The sequence below is a fragment of the Sminthopsis crassicaudata genome, chromosome 1, assembly GCF_048593235.1.
Source record: "Sminthopsis crassicaudata isolate SCR6 chromosome 1, ASM4859323v1, whole genome shotgun sequence".
Lineage (NCBI taxonomy): Eukaryota > Metazoa > Chordata > Mammalia > Dasyuromorphia > Dasyuridae > Sminthopsis > Sminthopsis crassicaudata.
Window position 1 is genome coordinate 22,980,690 of NC_133617.1, and position 15,846 is coordinate 22,996,535.

Sequence of the window (15,846 nt, forward strand, 5' to 3'; positions counted from 1 at the left end):
GTTGAGGAAATGACCATTCTGGATGAAGGGATCTGGAGATAACCCAGAGAACCAACAGATCAGAGTCCCCCGGGTCTTCTGGGGTTCTGCGATCATTGAGCATAGAATCAGTTGGAAGAGACACATTGGCTCCCACAGCTCGTCACCCCAAATAATGGATCTGTGGAGCTGAAAGTCACTCAAAAGCATTTACGAAGCTCTTACCATGTTGCAGGCACTATGCTATGACCTGGAGATTCAAGCAAAGCAAAGCAAAATAAACACCAAAAAAAGCCCCTGGCTTCGTGGAGCTTACAGTCTAATGGAGGAGACAATATGGGAAAAAATGTTATATATAAGACATTTATAAGAAAAAGAGGGGGGAGAGGAACAGAGAAAGACAGAGAAAGTAATAGGACTATAGAAGGGAGTTAGGATTTAGCATACTATATAGTAGAAATGGGAGTTAATTTAAGGGGAGGCTCTCATGGGGTGGGAGACAGGGAGGGTGAAATGCTTCCTAGAGAAGGTGGGTTTGATCTAAGTCTTAAAGGAAGCCAGGAGACAGAGGTGAGGAGCGAGAGCATTCCAGGCACTGGGGACGGCCAGTGAATATAGTCAGAAGATGGAGTGTTGGATTATGGAACAGCAAGGAGACCGGTGTAGCTTTAGCATGTTAAACATGAAAAGTGTAAGAAAACTGCAAAAGTAGGGATGGAGCCGGTCATGAAGAGCTTTAAGTTTCAGCCAGATGAGCTTTTATATTTGATCCTTGAGGCAATAAGGAGCCACTGGAAGTCACCGAGTAGTGAGTGACACAGTCGGACGTGCTTTAGGAGAATCAGTCTGACAGCCGAGCAGAGGATGGACTGGAGAGGGGAGAGCTGGGAAAGCAGACTCACCAGCGGGCAGTTAATAGTCCAGACAAGAGTTTGGGCTTGAGAGTAGTAGCAGTGTCAGGGGAGAGAATTATTATTATTATATTGTGATGATTATGATATTATGAAGATTGAATCAACAAGACTTGGTGATAGATTGGGTATAAAGGAATATTGAGTCAAGAATGACACCGAAATTGTGAGCCGGGTGACTAGGAGGGTGACGATACTGGTGACAGTAGATAGATAGATAGATAGATAGATAGATAGATAGATAGATAAATAGATAGATAGAAGATAGATATAGAATAGAAAATAGATATAGAAAGGTTGGGTAATATAGAGTTCTGGTTTGAACATATTGAGTTTAAGATGTCTATGGGACGTTCAGTTCAAGATATTCAAGAGGCAGTCAGTAATGTACCATGATGCTCATCAAAGAGACGTGGTTTGTATATGTAGAGCTAGAACAATTTGCATAAGGATGATAATTGAACCCATGGGATCTGATGAAAGCAGAAATTAAAGACGCCACAGCCATTTGATTCTAGAATGACTCCGACATTAGCTGTTCTGTTTCTCGAAGGAAGACATCGTTTATTTTATTTTTTTGTGCTGTTCAGGGGCCACCATGGTTTCTGAGTAACCTGCAAGCCTTCAGTCTCTTGGGTTGTTTAATGTCAAATTATAGTTTCCAACATAACTTTCACCCTCTTCCTCTGGGCCCACTTTTGCATTGAAGGCCCCGAGCTCAGTGTTTGACTCAATGTCAACGTTGAGAAGGTCCTTGTTGTAGACTTGCTTTAAAACAATTATTAGAACACCCGTCTCTTCACCCGTGCTCATCGTGTTTGAACCCTATAAAGAAAAGTGACCAAGGGGTCCATGCTTGAAATTATACTTCTTGTTAACTTTTGATCACTAGATGAAACCAGCTCTTGTAGATCCAGCTGTCAAATAGTATGACTAATTAATCCCCAGAAGTGATCACATTACTACATTGGGCAAGAACCCTATTTTACCCTATTTTACATAATTATAACTTTAAATTTTGTGAATCTGAGTACTTGGGACCATTTCCAGGGATGGATACATTTTTCACACTAATCAGAACCTGTAGAGAACCTGTAAGCTGTCCTTCTATTTAATGACAACTTATTTGCCTTCTAATTTTAATTATTACAAAAGAATATCCATATGGATATGATTCATCTTCATCATCATCATCAGTAACATTTATATAATGTTAATAGTATATCAGGCACTGCACTAAGAACTTATAAATTAGCTCATTCAATAATAATAGTTAACACATATAACTTACTATGTGCCAGGCACTTTGTTAAGAACTTTAAAATTATTATCTTATTAAATAATAATAGCTAACCTGTAGAGCTCTTGGTATGTGCCAGACACTATATTAAGGATGAAGTGTCAAAAATAAAAGCAAAATAGAGTATGCCCTCAAGGAACATATACTTAATAAGGGGAGAAAACATGTACTATATAGAGAAAGATGTATAAAATACCTGGGATTTGGGAGAAGTGGGAAACAGTCATAAAGGAAGTCTTCATGTAAAAGGTGTCAGTAGAATTGATTCTTTAGGAATCTTCAGAGTTGGGAATAATGCGTGAGAGCGTTCTAAATAGGTTCAAGGTCTGAGCAAAGTCCCAGAAAAAGGGGACAAGAGTATCAAATAGGAGGAACAGTAAGAAATCCAGTTTGACCTTGCAGTGAAGGGAATGACGTATAATAGGGCTGGAAAGGAAAGCTGAGGCCAGATTGTGAAAAGATTTAATATTTAGGAAATTGTGTTGTTATTGCAAACCTGAATCCACGCCCCTCCCTCTTCTCTCTATCTTTCTTTCTAATTTCCACCCAGTTTTCCTCATTCTGTTAATGGGGCCTAGAAAAACCGGTCAGAATCCCAGAATTCCTCCTTTGGGAAAGATCTATGCAACCACCTATTCCAACCCACACCAAAACACGAGGTCCCTTTTCTTCAACAGTGTCCTTCATAAAGTCTTACGAGAGCTCCCCAGCCCAGCCCACTTTTGCAAAGCTCTAATTGTCATAAAGTCTTTGGGATTCCCCCCCCCCTCTATCAGCCTCAAACCTGCCTGCATTTTCTCTTCCCCAGACACAAGCCCCCATTTCCTTTCTCCCCGCTTGGTATGGTCTTAAAGCTCCTGGCCATCTCAGTCATCCTCCTCTGTTTACTAATCTGTTGGCATCCCCAAAGCCACGGCTGCCTGGCAGCCCTCGGACCCAAACATTCGGCAGCCCCCAGACCCAAACGCTCGGCCTCTCTTGTGGGGGCTTTCAGTGGCACTCACTCTCTGTGTCGCCGTGTCTCATCCTGGCATTTCCATCCACCAAAATCTCCGATCCTTTTCACACAAATCACTACTCAGGAAGTATCTCACTTAGTGTAAAGCCCATTTCTGAACCCAGGAGTGGGTCCAAGGTCCTAGCCTGTGGATCCTGGTGAGAAGATTCAGTCCCTGGCTGTCCTTCTTCACTTTGGTTCAGACTGTAAGTGTGTCACCTACAACTTTACCCAGAAAATGCTTCATGATTTCATCGGGGTAGGAGCTCCCCTCTGCCATGCAAACCAAAACCTATAGTGGTCATCTTCTACTTCACTCCCTGCATTTCCTGCATCCTCCAGCATCACTGGTCCTCCTGGAGTTCCTGCTCCATCTCCCACCTCACTGCCTTTGCCTGGCTGTGTCTCTCATGCCTAAAAAACTCTGCCCTCTCACTTCTGCCTTTCATTTTCCTCTAGCTTCTCACCCCTCCTTCCTCTATAGATCTGTGAATATGTCTAAATAGAGGGTGTATCTATATTTATAAATCTTTGTACAGAGAGAATATGTATAGAAAGATAGAGAGGTAGACAGGAAAGACAGATGGATAGTAGAGAAGCAGACAAAATAGATAGATAGATAGATAGATAGATAGGATACACAGATTAGTGGATAGGTAGATAGATAGATAGATAGATAGATAGATAGATAGATAGATAGATAGATAATGGATGGATGGATGGATAGATAGATAGATAGATAGATAGATAGATAGATAGATAGATAGATGATGGATGGATGGATAGATAGATAGATAGATAGATAGATAGATAGATAGATAGACAGACAGATGAATGGACAGGCAGGAAGGTAAGACAGATTGACAGATAGACAGGTAGGCCGATGGATGGATGAATGGGAAGGCAGATAGACAGGATAGCTGGACAGATGGATGGAAAGACAGGCAAGCAGATAGAATAGATAGATAGATAGATAGAAAGATAGATAGATAGATAGATAGATAGATAGATAGATAGATAGATAGATAGATAGATAGATAGATGGAAAAACAAACAGGTAGATACGTAGGTAGATAGATAGGAAGGAAGGAAGAAAGAAAGAGAAAGAAAAGAAAAAAGAAAGAAAAACAAACAGGCATTATAGACAGATAGAAAGAAAAAAAGAGAGAAAAAGAAAGAAAGAAAGAAATGGATGGACAGAGAGACAGGCAGACCAACTACATAGATACTTAAGTGAATATATGATAGAAGGACAGGAGAGAGAGAAAGAGAATCTCCTATGTACCTATGTATCTTACATGTTGTCTCCTCCATTAGAATGTGAGTTCTTTGTGAGCAGGGACCGTGTCTGCCTTTCTTTGTAACTCCAGAGTCAGTATATGATAAGTGCTTTAAAAATGTTTATCAATTCATTCAATGGGTTGTATCTGTCCATTCTTTTCAAACCTTGTCTGTCCCTTCCACAGAAAGGATTTCACCCCATGTGCAGAGAGACCAGTGACTTCATAATTCTCCCTGGTTCTTGCTTGTCTTCCTCCGCTCAAATATTTCTTTGATAAAATCCTTCACTTCTTCAGAATTCCGTGTTTGTCACGTGTTATCCAAGTTACCAAGAAATACTAAACATCACGTGGCCAAGCACGGGATCCCTGGGGGTCTCCACTGCTGTCCTCCCACCAAGTTGGCACAGAACCGTGGATGACCACTCTTTCATCCCAGCCATTCAACTCCTTCCCAATCCACCTGCCTAGGCCGTTGCCTGGCCCATCTGTTCTCCACTTGTCAGGACAAGCCTAGTTAACCTATATCTATGTTATTCCTCATTTATCCTAGCTTGGAGACTCAAAAAGAAAAAAGTTAGTCTGTATATTCTATACTTGCTGCAACTAGGCTGGCTCTATGTAATTACCTCTTCTTCTAGTCGTCCCTTTCATTATCGTTGTAGGATTTTAATCATAGTTAAAGTCTAGCTTACCTAGTAGGCATTTTGAAAAGTCACCTTTTTTGAAAATTTATTCATTCAATATGTATTTGTAAGTATCTACTATATGAAAGATCCTGTACTAAACATTGAATATGCAAAGGCAAAAAAGAAAAAAAAAAGTATTATCAAAGTATTATCATTATTATTACTCAAAGTATTATCATTATTATTACTAGTTAAGTAATGATCATAATAGCTCATGCAGATGTGGCTGTGTGTAGTAGCACTATTAGGCTTGTAAGCACTTGTAAGCACTTGTAAGCATTTCACAAATATTATTTAATCCTCACAACAACCCTGTAAGGTTTTATTATCCCCATTTTACAGGTAGGGAAACAGAGGCTAATGGAAGTTAAATGGCTTGCTCAGGGTCACACAGGATTTGACTTCCTGACTCCAAGTCTAATAGTCTATTCACTGACTAAGAAAATACATTTAAACCTAAATGAATACAGTATAATTTGAGTTGAGAGAGAGAACATCAACAATAGGGAATCAGAAAAGACTTCCTGTGGGAGGTGACACTTTAGAATTAAGGGATCTTAGAGGCAGAGGCAAGGCTCAAGCGTCCCAGGTGTGTAGACAATTTGTGCAAAGTCATGGAGGTGGGAGCCGGCAGTAAGCCAGTTGGGCGGAAACAAAGAAGCAAACCAGTCTGGAAAGTTGGCAAGGGCTTTGAATGCAAGGCTGAAGAAATCTGTTTAATCCTTGAAACCTCAAAAAGGTACCTAAGCTCCAAGCCATTTGCTCACTCAGTAATCACATCCACCAGTTCTTTCAGGGCTTTATGGTGTGTCCCATAATCCAGCTAAGCAGGGCTGCTTTCCGTCCCACCCTGATGCCCTGCCCTCGGCCTTCACGGCTATGCCCTCTGCCCATCGTTGGAACAGCCTGGGCCTTCACCTCCACTGCGGAGAGTCTCTCCCTTCTCAGATGATAGCCCCAACCTCCCAGGACCCCGACCAGTTGTCCGTCTCAAATATGCTAAGCGATTCATCTAGTTCCACACACAGAGGTTCCCACTTTACTGCATTAAACGTGCCCTTCAGACCCCACTGTCATTCCCTTCAGTTCTCATCCCTCTCCTCCCTTCCTCAGCCAAGATTTCCCTGCCTCTTCTTCCTTTCCCCTCTTCTCAATCCTTTGCAATATGGCTCCCAACTTCATCACATAAATGACACTCCTCTTTACAGAGTTACTAGTAATCATTTACATGCCAGATCTAATAACCTTTTCTTTAAAAAAAAAATAGGTATTGATTTTAGACATTTTTTTTGAGTCCCAAATTCTATCCTCCCACCCTTTCCCCACCTACAGAGAAGGCAGGTTATAAGATATCAATTATACATGTGAAATCCTGCTAAACATATTTCTATTTTAACCATATTGACGCAAAAATAAAGGGAGAAAACTATACCTCGATTTGTACCCATAGTTGATCCATTCTCTCTCTCTGGAGGTAGATGGCATTTTTCATCATGGGCCCTTTGGAATAGTCTTGGGTCATCGTATTGATGAGATTCTTTGACAGTTGATCATCATTACAACATTACTGTTACTGTATACAGTGATCTCTATTAGTTCTGCGCACTTCACTTTAGGTCTTCCTTGTCATTTCTTAAAGCACAATAGTATTCCATCAATTCATGTACCATAGCTTGTTCAGCCATTCTCCAACTGATGGACCTTCCCTCAATTTCCATTTCTTTGGCACCATAGGAAAAAATGTTGCTATAATATTTTTCTACATATAGGTCTTTTGAATTTCTTTTCTTTTTCTTTTTTTTTTTTTTTTTTTTTTTTGCTGAGGCAATTGGGGTTAAGTGACTTGCCCAGGGTCACACAGCTGGGAAGTGTGAGGCCTTAAACTCAGGTCCTCCTGACTGGTGCTCTATCCACTGCACCGCCTAGCTGCCCCCCTACATATAGTTCTTTTTTCTTTTTATTTGATCTCCTTGAACCCATAATGTTGGGTCAAAAGGTATAACTCTTTGGGGACAATTCCAAGTTATTTTCTGGAATATTTGGACGAGTTGACAACGCCACCAAAAATTGATTCGTGTGTGCATATTTTCCCCTAATCCGTCCAGCATTTTTCATTTCTGATAAATGTGAGGTGAAATCTCACCGTTGTTTTGTCTTTCCTTTTCAGTAGTAATTTGGAGCATATGAGTCTTATAGTTTTCAAAGCTTTGATTTCTTTTACTGAAACTGCCATTTTATGTCCATTGAAAATTTATCAATTATGGAATGCCTCTTATTTTCATAAATTTGACTCAGTTCCCTATGTATTTGAGCAAAGAGGTCTTTATCAGAGAAACTTGGCTTTAAAAAATGTGGTGTCATTTCATTGTCTATGATACCTTTTATCAAAATAGTTTCCCTGATTACTTCTTTTAATTAGATCTGTTTTTACTTTTGCTTTGTCTGAGATCAAGATTGCTATTCCTGCCTTTTTTTCCTTCATCTGAAACATTAATAAATTCTGCTAAATCTCTTTATTTTAACTCTATGTGTGTCTTTTTCAAGTGTGTCTCTTGTAAACATCTGGTTTCTATTCCATTCTGCTACCTGCTCTCATTTTATAGGTGAATTCATGTCATTCACATTCACAGTTATGATTACTAAAAGTGCATTTCCCTCATCTTATTTTCTTCTGTTTCTTTTCTTTTTATCCTATCCCTTTTCTAAAGGCTGTTTTGTTTCTGACCTCTCCTAATCTTTCTTCCCTTTTAACCCCTCCTCCCCTTTCTCTCATCTCTTTACCCTCCTATTTCCTTGTTGGATAAGACAGATTTTTACACCCAAGTGAGTGTGATGATTATATATATATATATATATATAATATTATGTGTCTATATATACAAATATGTATATGTGTATTCTTTAAACTAATTCTGATGAGAGTGGGGCTCAAGAATTGCCTTCCATTACCTGCCATTTACCTCTCTTCTCAAAACTCTTGTGTGCCCTCTTTTATGTAATATGTAATTACATATATAATTACATAATGTGTTATATAATCCCTTCTCCCAGTATACTCCTCTTTCTCACTCCCAGTTTATTTGAGATCATCCCAAGATAACTGACTCACACTAATGCCCTCGATTTTTGTAGACTGCTTCTAAATGACTTAATAATCATAAAGTTCTTAGGAATTATATGTGTAATCTTCTCATATCCGAATGTAACTAGTTTAACCCTATTGAATCTCTTATATTTTCTCTTTATTATGTGCCCTTTGAGTCATCTATTTGAACATCATATTTTCTGCTTTATTCTGATCTTTTCATCAGGAATGCTTCAAAGTTCTCTATTTTATTAAATATCTATTTTTCCCCCTGAAGGATTATACTATTTTCCTGGGTGAGTTATTCTTGCTTGTAATCCTGGTTCCTTTGCCTTTTGGAATATTATATTCCAAACCCTTTACTCCTTTACCCTGGAAGCTGCTAAATCTTATGTGATATCCTGACTGTGACCATAGTGTTCCTGGGAGTTTTCATTTTGGGATCTTTCCGGAAGGACTGGTGGATTCTTTCAAGTTCTATTTTAATCTCTGGATCTGAGATACACAGTTTTCTTTTATAATTTTTGAGGTATGATGTGTAGACTCTTTTTTTTTATCATGGCTTTCAGGAAGTCCAATAATTATGAAATTATCTTTCTTTGATCTATTTTCCAGGTCAGTTTGTTGATCATGGCTTTCAGGTAGTCTAATAATTATGAAATTATCTTTCCTCGATTTATTTTCCAGGTCAGTTGTTTTTCTGATGAGATATTTCATATTTTTTTCCATTTTTTTGACTGTTTTATTGTTCCTTGATGTCTCATGGAGTCATTAGTTTCTACTTGCTCAGAAAGGCATTATATTCTTCATTGAGCTTTTGTAGCTCTTTTACCATTAGACCAATTCTGGTTTTTAAGGTGTTGTTTTCTTTAGCATTTTTTGTGCCTCTTTTGCCAAGCTGTTATTCTCTCTTCATAATTTTATATCATTGTTCTCATTTCTTTTCCCAGTTTTTCCTCTGTCGTTCTTCTCTCTAGGAATTCTCAGTGGGCCTGTGCCCTGTTAGCATGTTTCTCTGAGGCTTTGGTTGTAGGGGTTTTTACAGTATTACACGTTCTGAGTATCTCTTGGTCTTTTTATGGTCAATTCTTTTTTGGTTATTAACTCCCTTTTCCCAGCCTACTTTTTGACTTGAATTTAATGTTAAAATTGGGCTCTGCTCACTTGGGAGTAGGGAGTCTCTCTCTCCCTTAATGGTGCCTCTGTCCCTTTCAGCCAGTCTCTCCTCTCTGAGTTTTTGTGAGTCCGGCCCTCCTTCTGTCTGAATGCTGGATTTGGATTGAGAAGGCCTGGGTTCCAATCTCTCTATGTAAAACAAGGAAACCGACCTAGAAAGACCTCTCCGGTCCCTTCCAGCTCCCTGGAGGGAGGATGGGAATTTATTTACAAAGCAAGTCAGGACCAACTGGGCCATGAGTTTTTGGAGATGCTTATTGCCCCAAACCCACCATGGAACTCTGGATAAGAAGCCCTTGCCCCTTCATCCCGAGCCAGTTTCATCCTCAGGAAATTCAGGACAATTCTACATGAGTATGAAAAACAATTAAGCAGGAAGTGATTTAAAATCACCTTGGATACAGAGCGGATGTTTCCTTTTAGACATTAAATGTCTGTGACATCCTCCCCCTCAAGTTCCCACAAGAGGCACCTGGCTGATCCTTTTTTATTCTTACTTTAGCAATTAGAGACATTGGGTGAAGCAGAGAGGGCACCAGGAGGCGAGGCAGAGGAGGCCACCTTTCTAGTCCAAGGCTGGCTGAGCAGCTTCAGGAGGGAAGTCAATGGGGATACCTCAGGACCTTTTCCCAGAATGCTTTTCAATGCATCAGACAAAATACACACAGAATTACAAAGTACGTTAAAAGTAATTTAAAAAAAAAAAGTTTAAGCTCATAGAATCCAGGTTAAGAAATCCCCCGTCTCTTCTAAGAGCCAACACCAGCACTGTAGTGTTTGCTGCATCTCTGTCAAATGGGATGGTTAGAGCCCTGACCCTGGAGTCTGACCCTGCCTCAGTTTCCTCAACTGTAAAATGAGAATGGAGGCACCTCTCTCCCAGATCTGTTGGATCACATGAGATGTTTCCAAAGAGCTTAGTAAAATACCTAGCACAGAGTAGGAGCTATATAAATGCTAGTTATAATAATAATAAAATTATTATTATTATTATACCTGCGTCAGACCGAAGGACTTCCGGGCGTCCTGGAATCTTCCACAGTGTCCCCAGGGCTGCTGCTGGCCCATTCTCCGCTCTGTGGCCTTGTGCTTGGCCCTTGATGTAAGCACTGACATCAGGGGCCGCTGGCTGGACACCCAAGGCCAGGCTCGGCCCACTGTCTCCCACATATCCCCTTGGCTTACGTCAGCGCAGGGAGCTTTCACAGCAGGAATTTTTTACTTTGAAGAACTCCCAGGGTCAGACAAAAAAGAAAAGAAAACATAAAAAACAAGTCTTACCCCATGTGATTGATGCTGAGGGAGGCCCAGGGGAAAATTCCCACCAGGAACCCGAGTCCTCGGGCCCCCTGAATTGGCAGAAGAACCAGGCGCTCTCAAGGTAGCTCAGAGTTGCCCCCCGAAGTGCGGTGTAGAAGAGCGGCCGGAAGCCCAGGCTCCGGCACATCTGTCTTGTGGGAACTTGAACGAGATGTTTTTCTGCTTTTGGCCTCAGTTTCCCTGTCTGTAAAATGAAAGGGTTTGACCCACGATTTGCTAGATTTGCTGCCAGCTCAAAATCCTGTGGTCCTAAGCAAGTTCTTCTTCAATTCAGTTTGATAAAAATTTATTTTCAAGAACGCTTTTGATTCCCAACTGCTCAAGTTGAAGGCAGTGTCCAGCCTTGGACCTCATCCTAAAGCAGCAGGGGAAGGCCCTGCCAGGTCCAAGAAGCCCCCAATCTAGGACTCTGATACCAGCTCCCTTTTCGCCTCTTTAGGGCTCTGTGGAATGGCTCCGCTGGGCCCCTGCTCAGCCCTTTCCCCCCCACTTCAGCACAAATTGGGAATTCCCAAAGGGTCCGTTCCATCTACAAGCCCCTCTGTGGGACGGGCCCTGCCTGGGCTCCAGGGACACCAAGGCAGGCAAACTGCCCTCAGAGAGCTCCTGGTCTGGGGGAGGGGAGGAGGGCGTGGAGGCAAGCTAAGGCCTGGGCCCAGTGCTGAGGCTCCGCTCGGCCTTCTCTGCCCACAGTTGAGGCTGGACGAGGCCCAGGAAGCCGAGTGCCAGGCCCTAAGGCTGCAGCTACAGCAGGAGATGGAGCTGCTCAACGCCTACCAGAGCAAAATCAAGATGCAGACGGAGGCCCAGCACGAGCGCGAGCTCCAGAAGCTGGAGCAGAGAGTGTCTCTTCGGAGGGCACATCTTGAGCAAAAGGTAGGTGGTCTTGGGGCTGCTTCTCCCAGGGAAACCTGCCCCAGAAAGGCCGCCGGGTCCGGGGCCAAGAGGGAGGACACTTGGGCTCCCAGACCCCTTGTGTTGTGAGCTGGGCCCGGGGCCTTGAGGGAGGACACTTGGGCTCCCAAACTCCTATAGCGTGAGCTGGGCCTAGGGCTGAGAGGGAGGACACTTGGGCTCCCAAACTCCTATAGCGTGAGCTGGGCCTAGGGCTGAGAGGGAGGACACTTGGGCTCCCAAACTCCTATAGCGTGAGCTGGGCCTAGGGCTGAGAGAGAGGACACTTGGGCTCCCAGGCCCCCTGTGTTGTGAGCCGGGCCCGGGGCCGAGAGGGAGGGCACTTGGGCTCCCAGGCCCCCTGTGTTGTGAGCTGGGCCTAGGGCCGAGAGAGAGGACACTTGGGCTCCCAGACCCCTTGTGTTGTGAGCCGGGCCCGGGGCCGAGAGGGAGGGCACTTGGGCTCCCAAACTCCTATAGCGTGAGCTGGGCCTAGGGCCGAGAGGGAGGACACTTGGGCTCCCAGGCCCCCTGTGTTGTGAGCTGGGCCTGGGGCCGAGAGAGAGGACACTTGGGCTCCCAGGCCCCCTGTGTTGTGAGCCGGGCCCGGGGCCGAGAGGGAGGACATTTGGGCTCCCAAACTCCTATAGCGTGAGCTGGGCCTAGGGCCGAAAGGGAGGACACTTGGGCTCCCAGGCTCCTGTAGCTTAAGGTTCCCTATATTGTGAGCCAGACCCAGGGCCAAGAGGGAGGACACTTGGGCTCCCGGGCCCCCTTTGGCATGAGCCGGGCCGGTTTGCTCACCCATGTGACCCTTGGAAATGACCTGAAGAAACTCCTAAGGGGGCTCTGGAGTCCCTTCCGGCCTGGGCCCATTCCTTCTGGGTAATGTGGCCTAGAGGGCCTTTGGGAGCGATGGAAGCCTCCAGCTCAGCTCCCCGCTGACTGACCGGGGCTGGGGAGGGGGAGCCCGCCGGGAACCGGGGCTTCCTGGCCCGCAAGACCCCAAGTCCCGTATCTGTTCCAGATTGAAGAGGAGCTGGCCGCCCTTCAGAAGGAACGCAGCGAGAGGATCAAGTTTCTATTGGAAAGACAAGAGCGTGAGATTGAAACTTTTGACATGGAGAGCCTTCGAATGGGATTTGGGAATTTGGTTACATTAGATTACCCTAAGGAGGACTATAGATGAGATTAAATTTTTTTGCCATTTACAAAAAAAAAAAAAGAAAAAAAAAATGAAAAAAGAAAATTAAAATCCTGCAAAACCACATTCCCCATTGGAACGGGCGTCGCTCTCGCTCTCTCTCTCTTACTCTTACTGACATTGTGTCGGACTAGTGCCTGTACATTCTTACTCCATCAGGGGCCCCTTCCTCCCCCGTGTCAAGTTTCAGTGCTGGCCACCCCCCGGGCCGCTCTTTTATCCATAGTACGTCACAGTATTGATGTGATTATAAAATGTTTCAGTGAAAACTTTGGAGACAGTTTTAACAAAACCAACGACCAACAAATAATTTTTTTAAAGTGGATGTATGTTTCTTTAAAGCAATCACTCATTACCACCAACCTATGAAAGTCAAGCAAAAAATATATATATATAAATATATATATAAATATATATAAAATGATGAAAAAAAAATTCTAAATGCCAAGGGGGAGAGAGACACAATATCCGCAGCCTTACACCTTAAATAGCTGCTGCATTCTTCTTTCTTTCCTTTTCGTTCTTTTCTTTTTCTTTTCCTTTTTTGTTTTGTTTTGTTGTTTTTTTTTTTTTGGGTATTTATTCATCAGGAATTTAAAAAACAAAGTTTTATTAAAGATTGAGAAATTTGATACATTTTACAGAATCTAATTGTGATGTACATATCAGTGGTGACATATTAATTACTTTTTTGGGGATTGGGGTTGGGAGGGGGGCGGGTGGGGGGGCAGAGATATTGTGATTTTTAAGAACCTGCTGGCAAGGGTTTCGCTTGCCTTCAGCATATTCTGATTGTATCATAATCATTTTCTGCTGTTGCAGAGAATGTGAATACATTTAAAAAGCTCACAGATTCCCAGTAGCACAAATTGGGCTTAAGCAAATCGTGTATTTTGTGTATAGAAGGAATTTAAGGAGAGGTATGACTTATTTTCATATTGTATTTTAACTGTTTCTCTGATCAAATTTTTTTACTTCCTCCTCCTCGTCCTCTTCCTCCCCCCCCACCCTTTTCCATGTCAATATTTGGAATCCAACACTGTCTCTCGAACAAATGACCTTGATCTTTTTTCTTTCTATCTCCTTCCCCGCCTCCCATTACCCCCCAATCCCATCTCTCGGTCATAAATATTACATTATTCACACTTTCAAACTGTGTATTTTCTTACAATAAAAAACGGTTTAAAAGAAATGCTTTACTTCTTTTGCATGCACTTTAAAAAACCAACAAAAAAACCCTTTTCAGGTTCCAAGGAAGAGCATGATAACTGTCAGAGCTTTTAATTATATTTGTAAATAAAAGTGTTCATCACAACGTCTCGCTGTGTCATTGGAGCAGGTTTTGATTTTAGCTTGACCTGGGGGGGGGGAAGGAGGGGCGGCAAGGGGTGAGAAGAGACCCTCGTCACCGGCTAGAGAGATGGGGGCATTTTCGGGGTGTTTTCTGCTCCCCAAGTGGCATGGAACATGGTCGCTGGGTCAACCTGTGAATTCTAGGAGTCGGGACAGGCTGGGCCCTGGGAAACAGAGATGAGGGGGGTGGGAAACGCCCTGCTGAGATCAGAGAACCTCCAAAGCCGGCCGTGGGGGACAGTCGGCCCGGCACCGAACGCCCGGCCTAGCTCAGCCCCCAGACTGGGCGCCAGCACCGAGCAGGGCCGGAGGGACCGGAGGGAGAGCCAGAGCACAGGTACGTGGGGACTCGGCGTCGGCCCCGGGGAGGACGGGGTGGGACGCCCGGGCCCTGCCTTCTCGTTACCGGCCATCTGCCCCGAACCCTCACGAATGGGAGGCCCAGAGCCTGCGTCTGCCTCAGTCTCCCTCTCTGTAATCGGGTTCGTAAACTTCCAGAGGTCAGAGGGTAAGCAAGGTGCAGAATGAGCCCAATGCTTGAGAAAGAATGTTTTCTCTGTGTTCTGGGAGGGAAAGAAAAGAGATTTTTGCCTTTTTTAAAAAATACACGGAAGGCGGCAGACTGGATGGTCTCGAAGTTCCAGACAGGCCCGGTGCTTGGGGAAGACGGGCAGTGCCCGCCTGCCCAGACTCGGGCCTTACCCGGCCCGAGATCCCGCGAGACCTCCATCCGGTCAGGTACCGATGGCTGGTGCGGCGCGGTGCTTCTGCGCTGTCTCAGGTGTCAGCCCGGAGGGGGGCCCAGTCCTGGAACCCCTGCGCTGTGCCCTGAGCCGGCCCGCCCCCCGGGGGACTCTGGTCTGCGGCTCGTGATCCTCATGGGGAAGGGTCCCCTCAGAAGGAAATCCCGGGAGGGCGGCCCTGGTCTGAGTGCCCCGGGATCCCTCCCTGGCCTCCGGCCCTGAGCTCACTGAGGCCTGTCCACACTGAGCCGCCCCCGGCCCTGGACAGAGGCGATGCTGGCTCCTTATCATGGGGCCGAGGACACCTCAGAGTTCTCTCCTTCCGTACCTGGGTCCCTTTCTAATCTAACGCTGCCCTGCATTTTCTGCATGTAAGGACGGGATTCTGGGGGGGCCGGGAGGGCCCAGAATGTCGGGACCCTTGGGTCCCTGCGGCTCCGCCCAACTCCGTCCTGGCTTCCCAGGGCTGCCCCGGTCCTCGCTTCTTGTCCCCGGCTGACTGCCATCCGCCCCATCCGGGGGGCCGTGCTGTGGGGGGGCGGGGCCTGCTGGGCCCCCGGCTCATGGTGACCCTAACTGTTTAACGCTGACTAAACTCAGTGATGGACGTCTGCGTGGTCGGGGCCCTTGCTGACCCAGGCTCCCGAGTGACCAGATGCGGGTCCGATCCTGCCCCTGGTCCCCCTCATCTCGGGCCTCTCACTTCCCCTCTCTGGGCCTCAGTTTCCCCTTCTGTAAAATTACAGAGACCAGAGTCCGAGATCTAAGAGCCCACGACCCTCTGACCCTCTGGCCTCTTGGAGGTGGGATGTTTGCTGAAGCCTTAAATGAATTAGGAGACACTGGAAGAGAACCCTGGGAGGGAGTCACATGATCAACATTTATTAAGCACCTACTGAGTGCCAGACTGAGCCA

At 44.7% G+C, this 15,846-nt stretch overlaps 1 protein-coding gene across 6 annotated transcripts in view; it reads left to right on the top strand.

The window, feature by feature from the left end:
* TAOK3 (TAO kinase 3) overlaps positions 1–12,880 on the top strand; it is a 233,799-nt gene extending 220,919 nt beyond the window's left edge. For all 6 annotated transcript variants that reach the window (XM_074296609.1, XM_074296628.1, XM_074296646.1 and 3 more), the window contains 2 exons: positions 11,431–11,613; positions 12,659–12,880. In XM_074296609.1, the coding sequence (XP_074152710.1) occupies positions 11,431–11,613; positions 12,659–12,820 (345 nt within the window). In that variant the 3' untranslated portion in view covers positions 12,821–12,880. The remainder of the gene's footprint in view (positions 1–11,430; positions 11,614–12,658) is intronic.
* Positions 12,881–15,846: the final 2,966 nt, after the last annotated feature.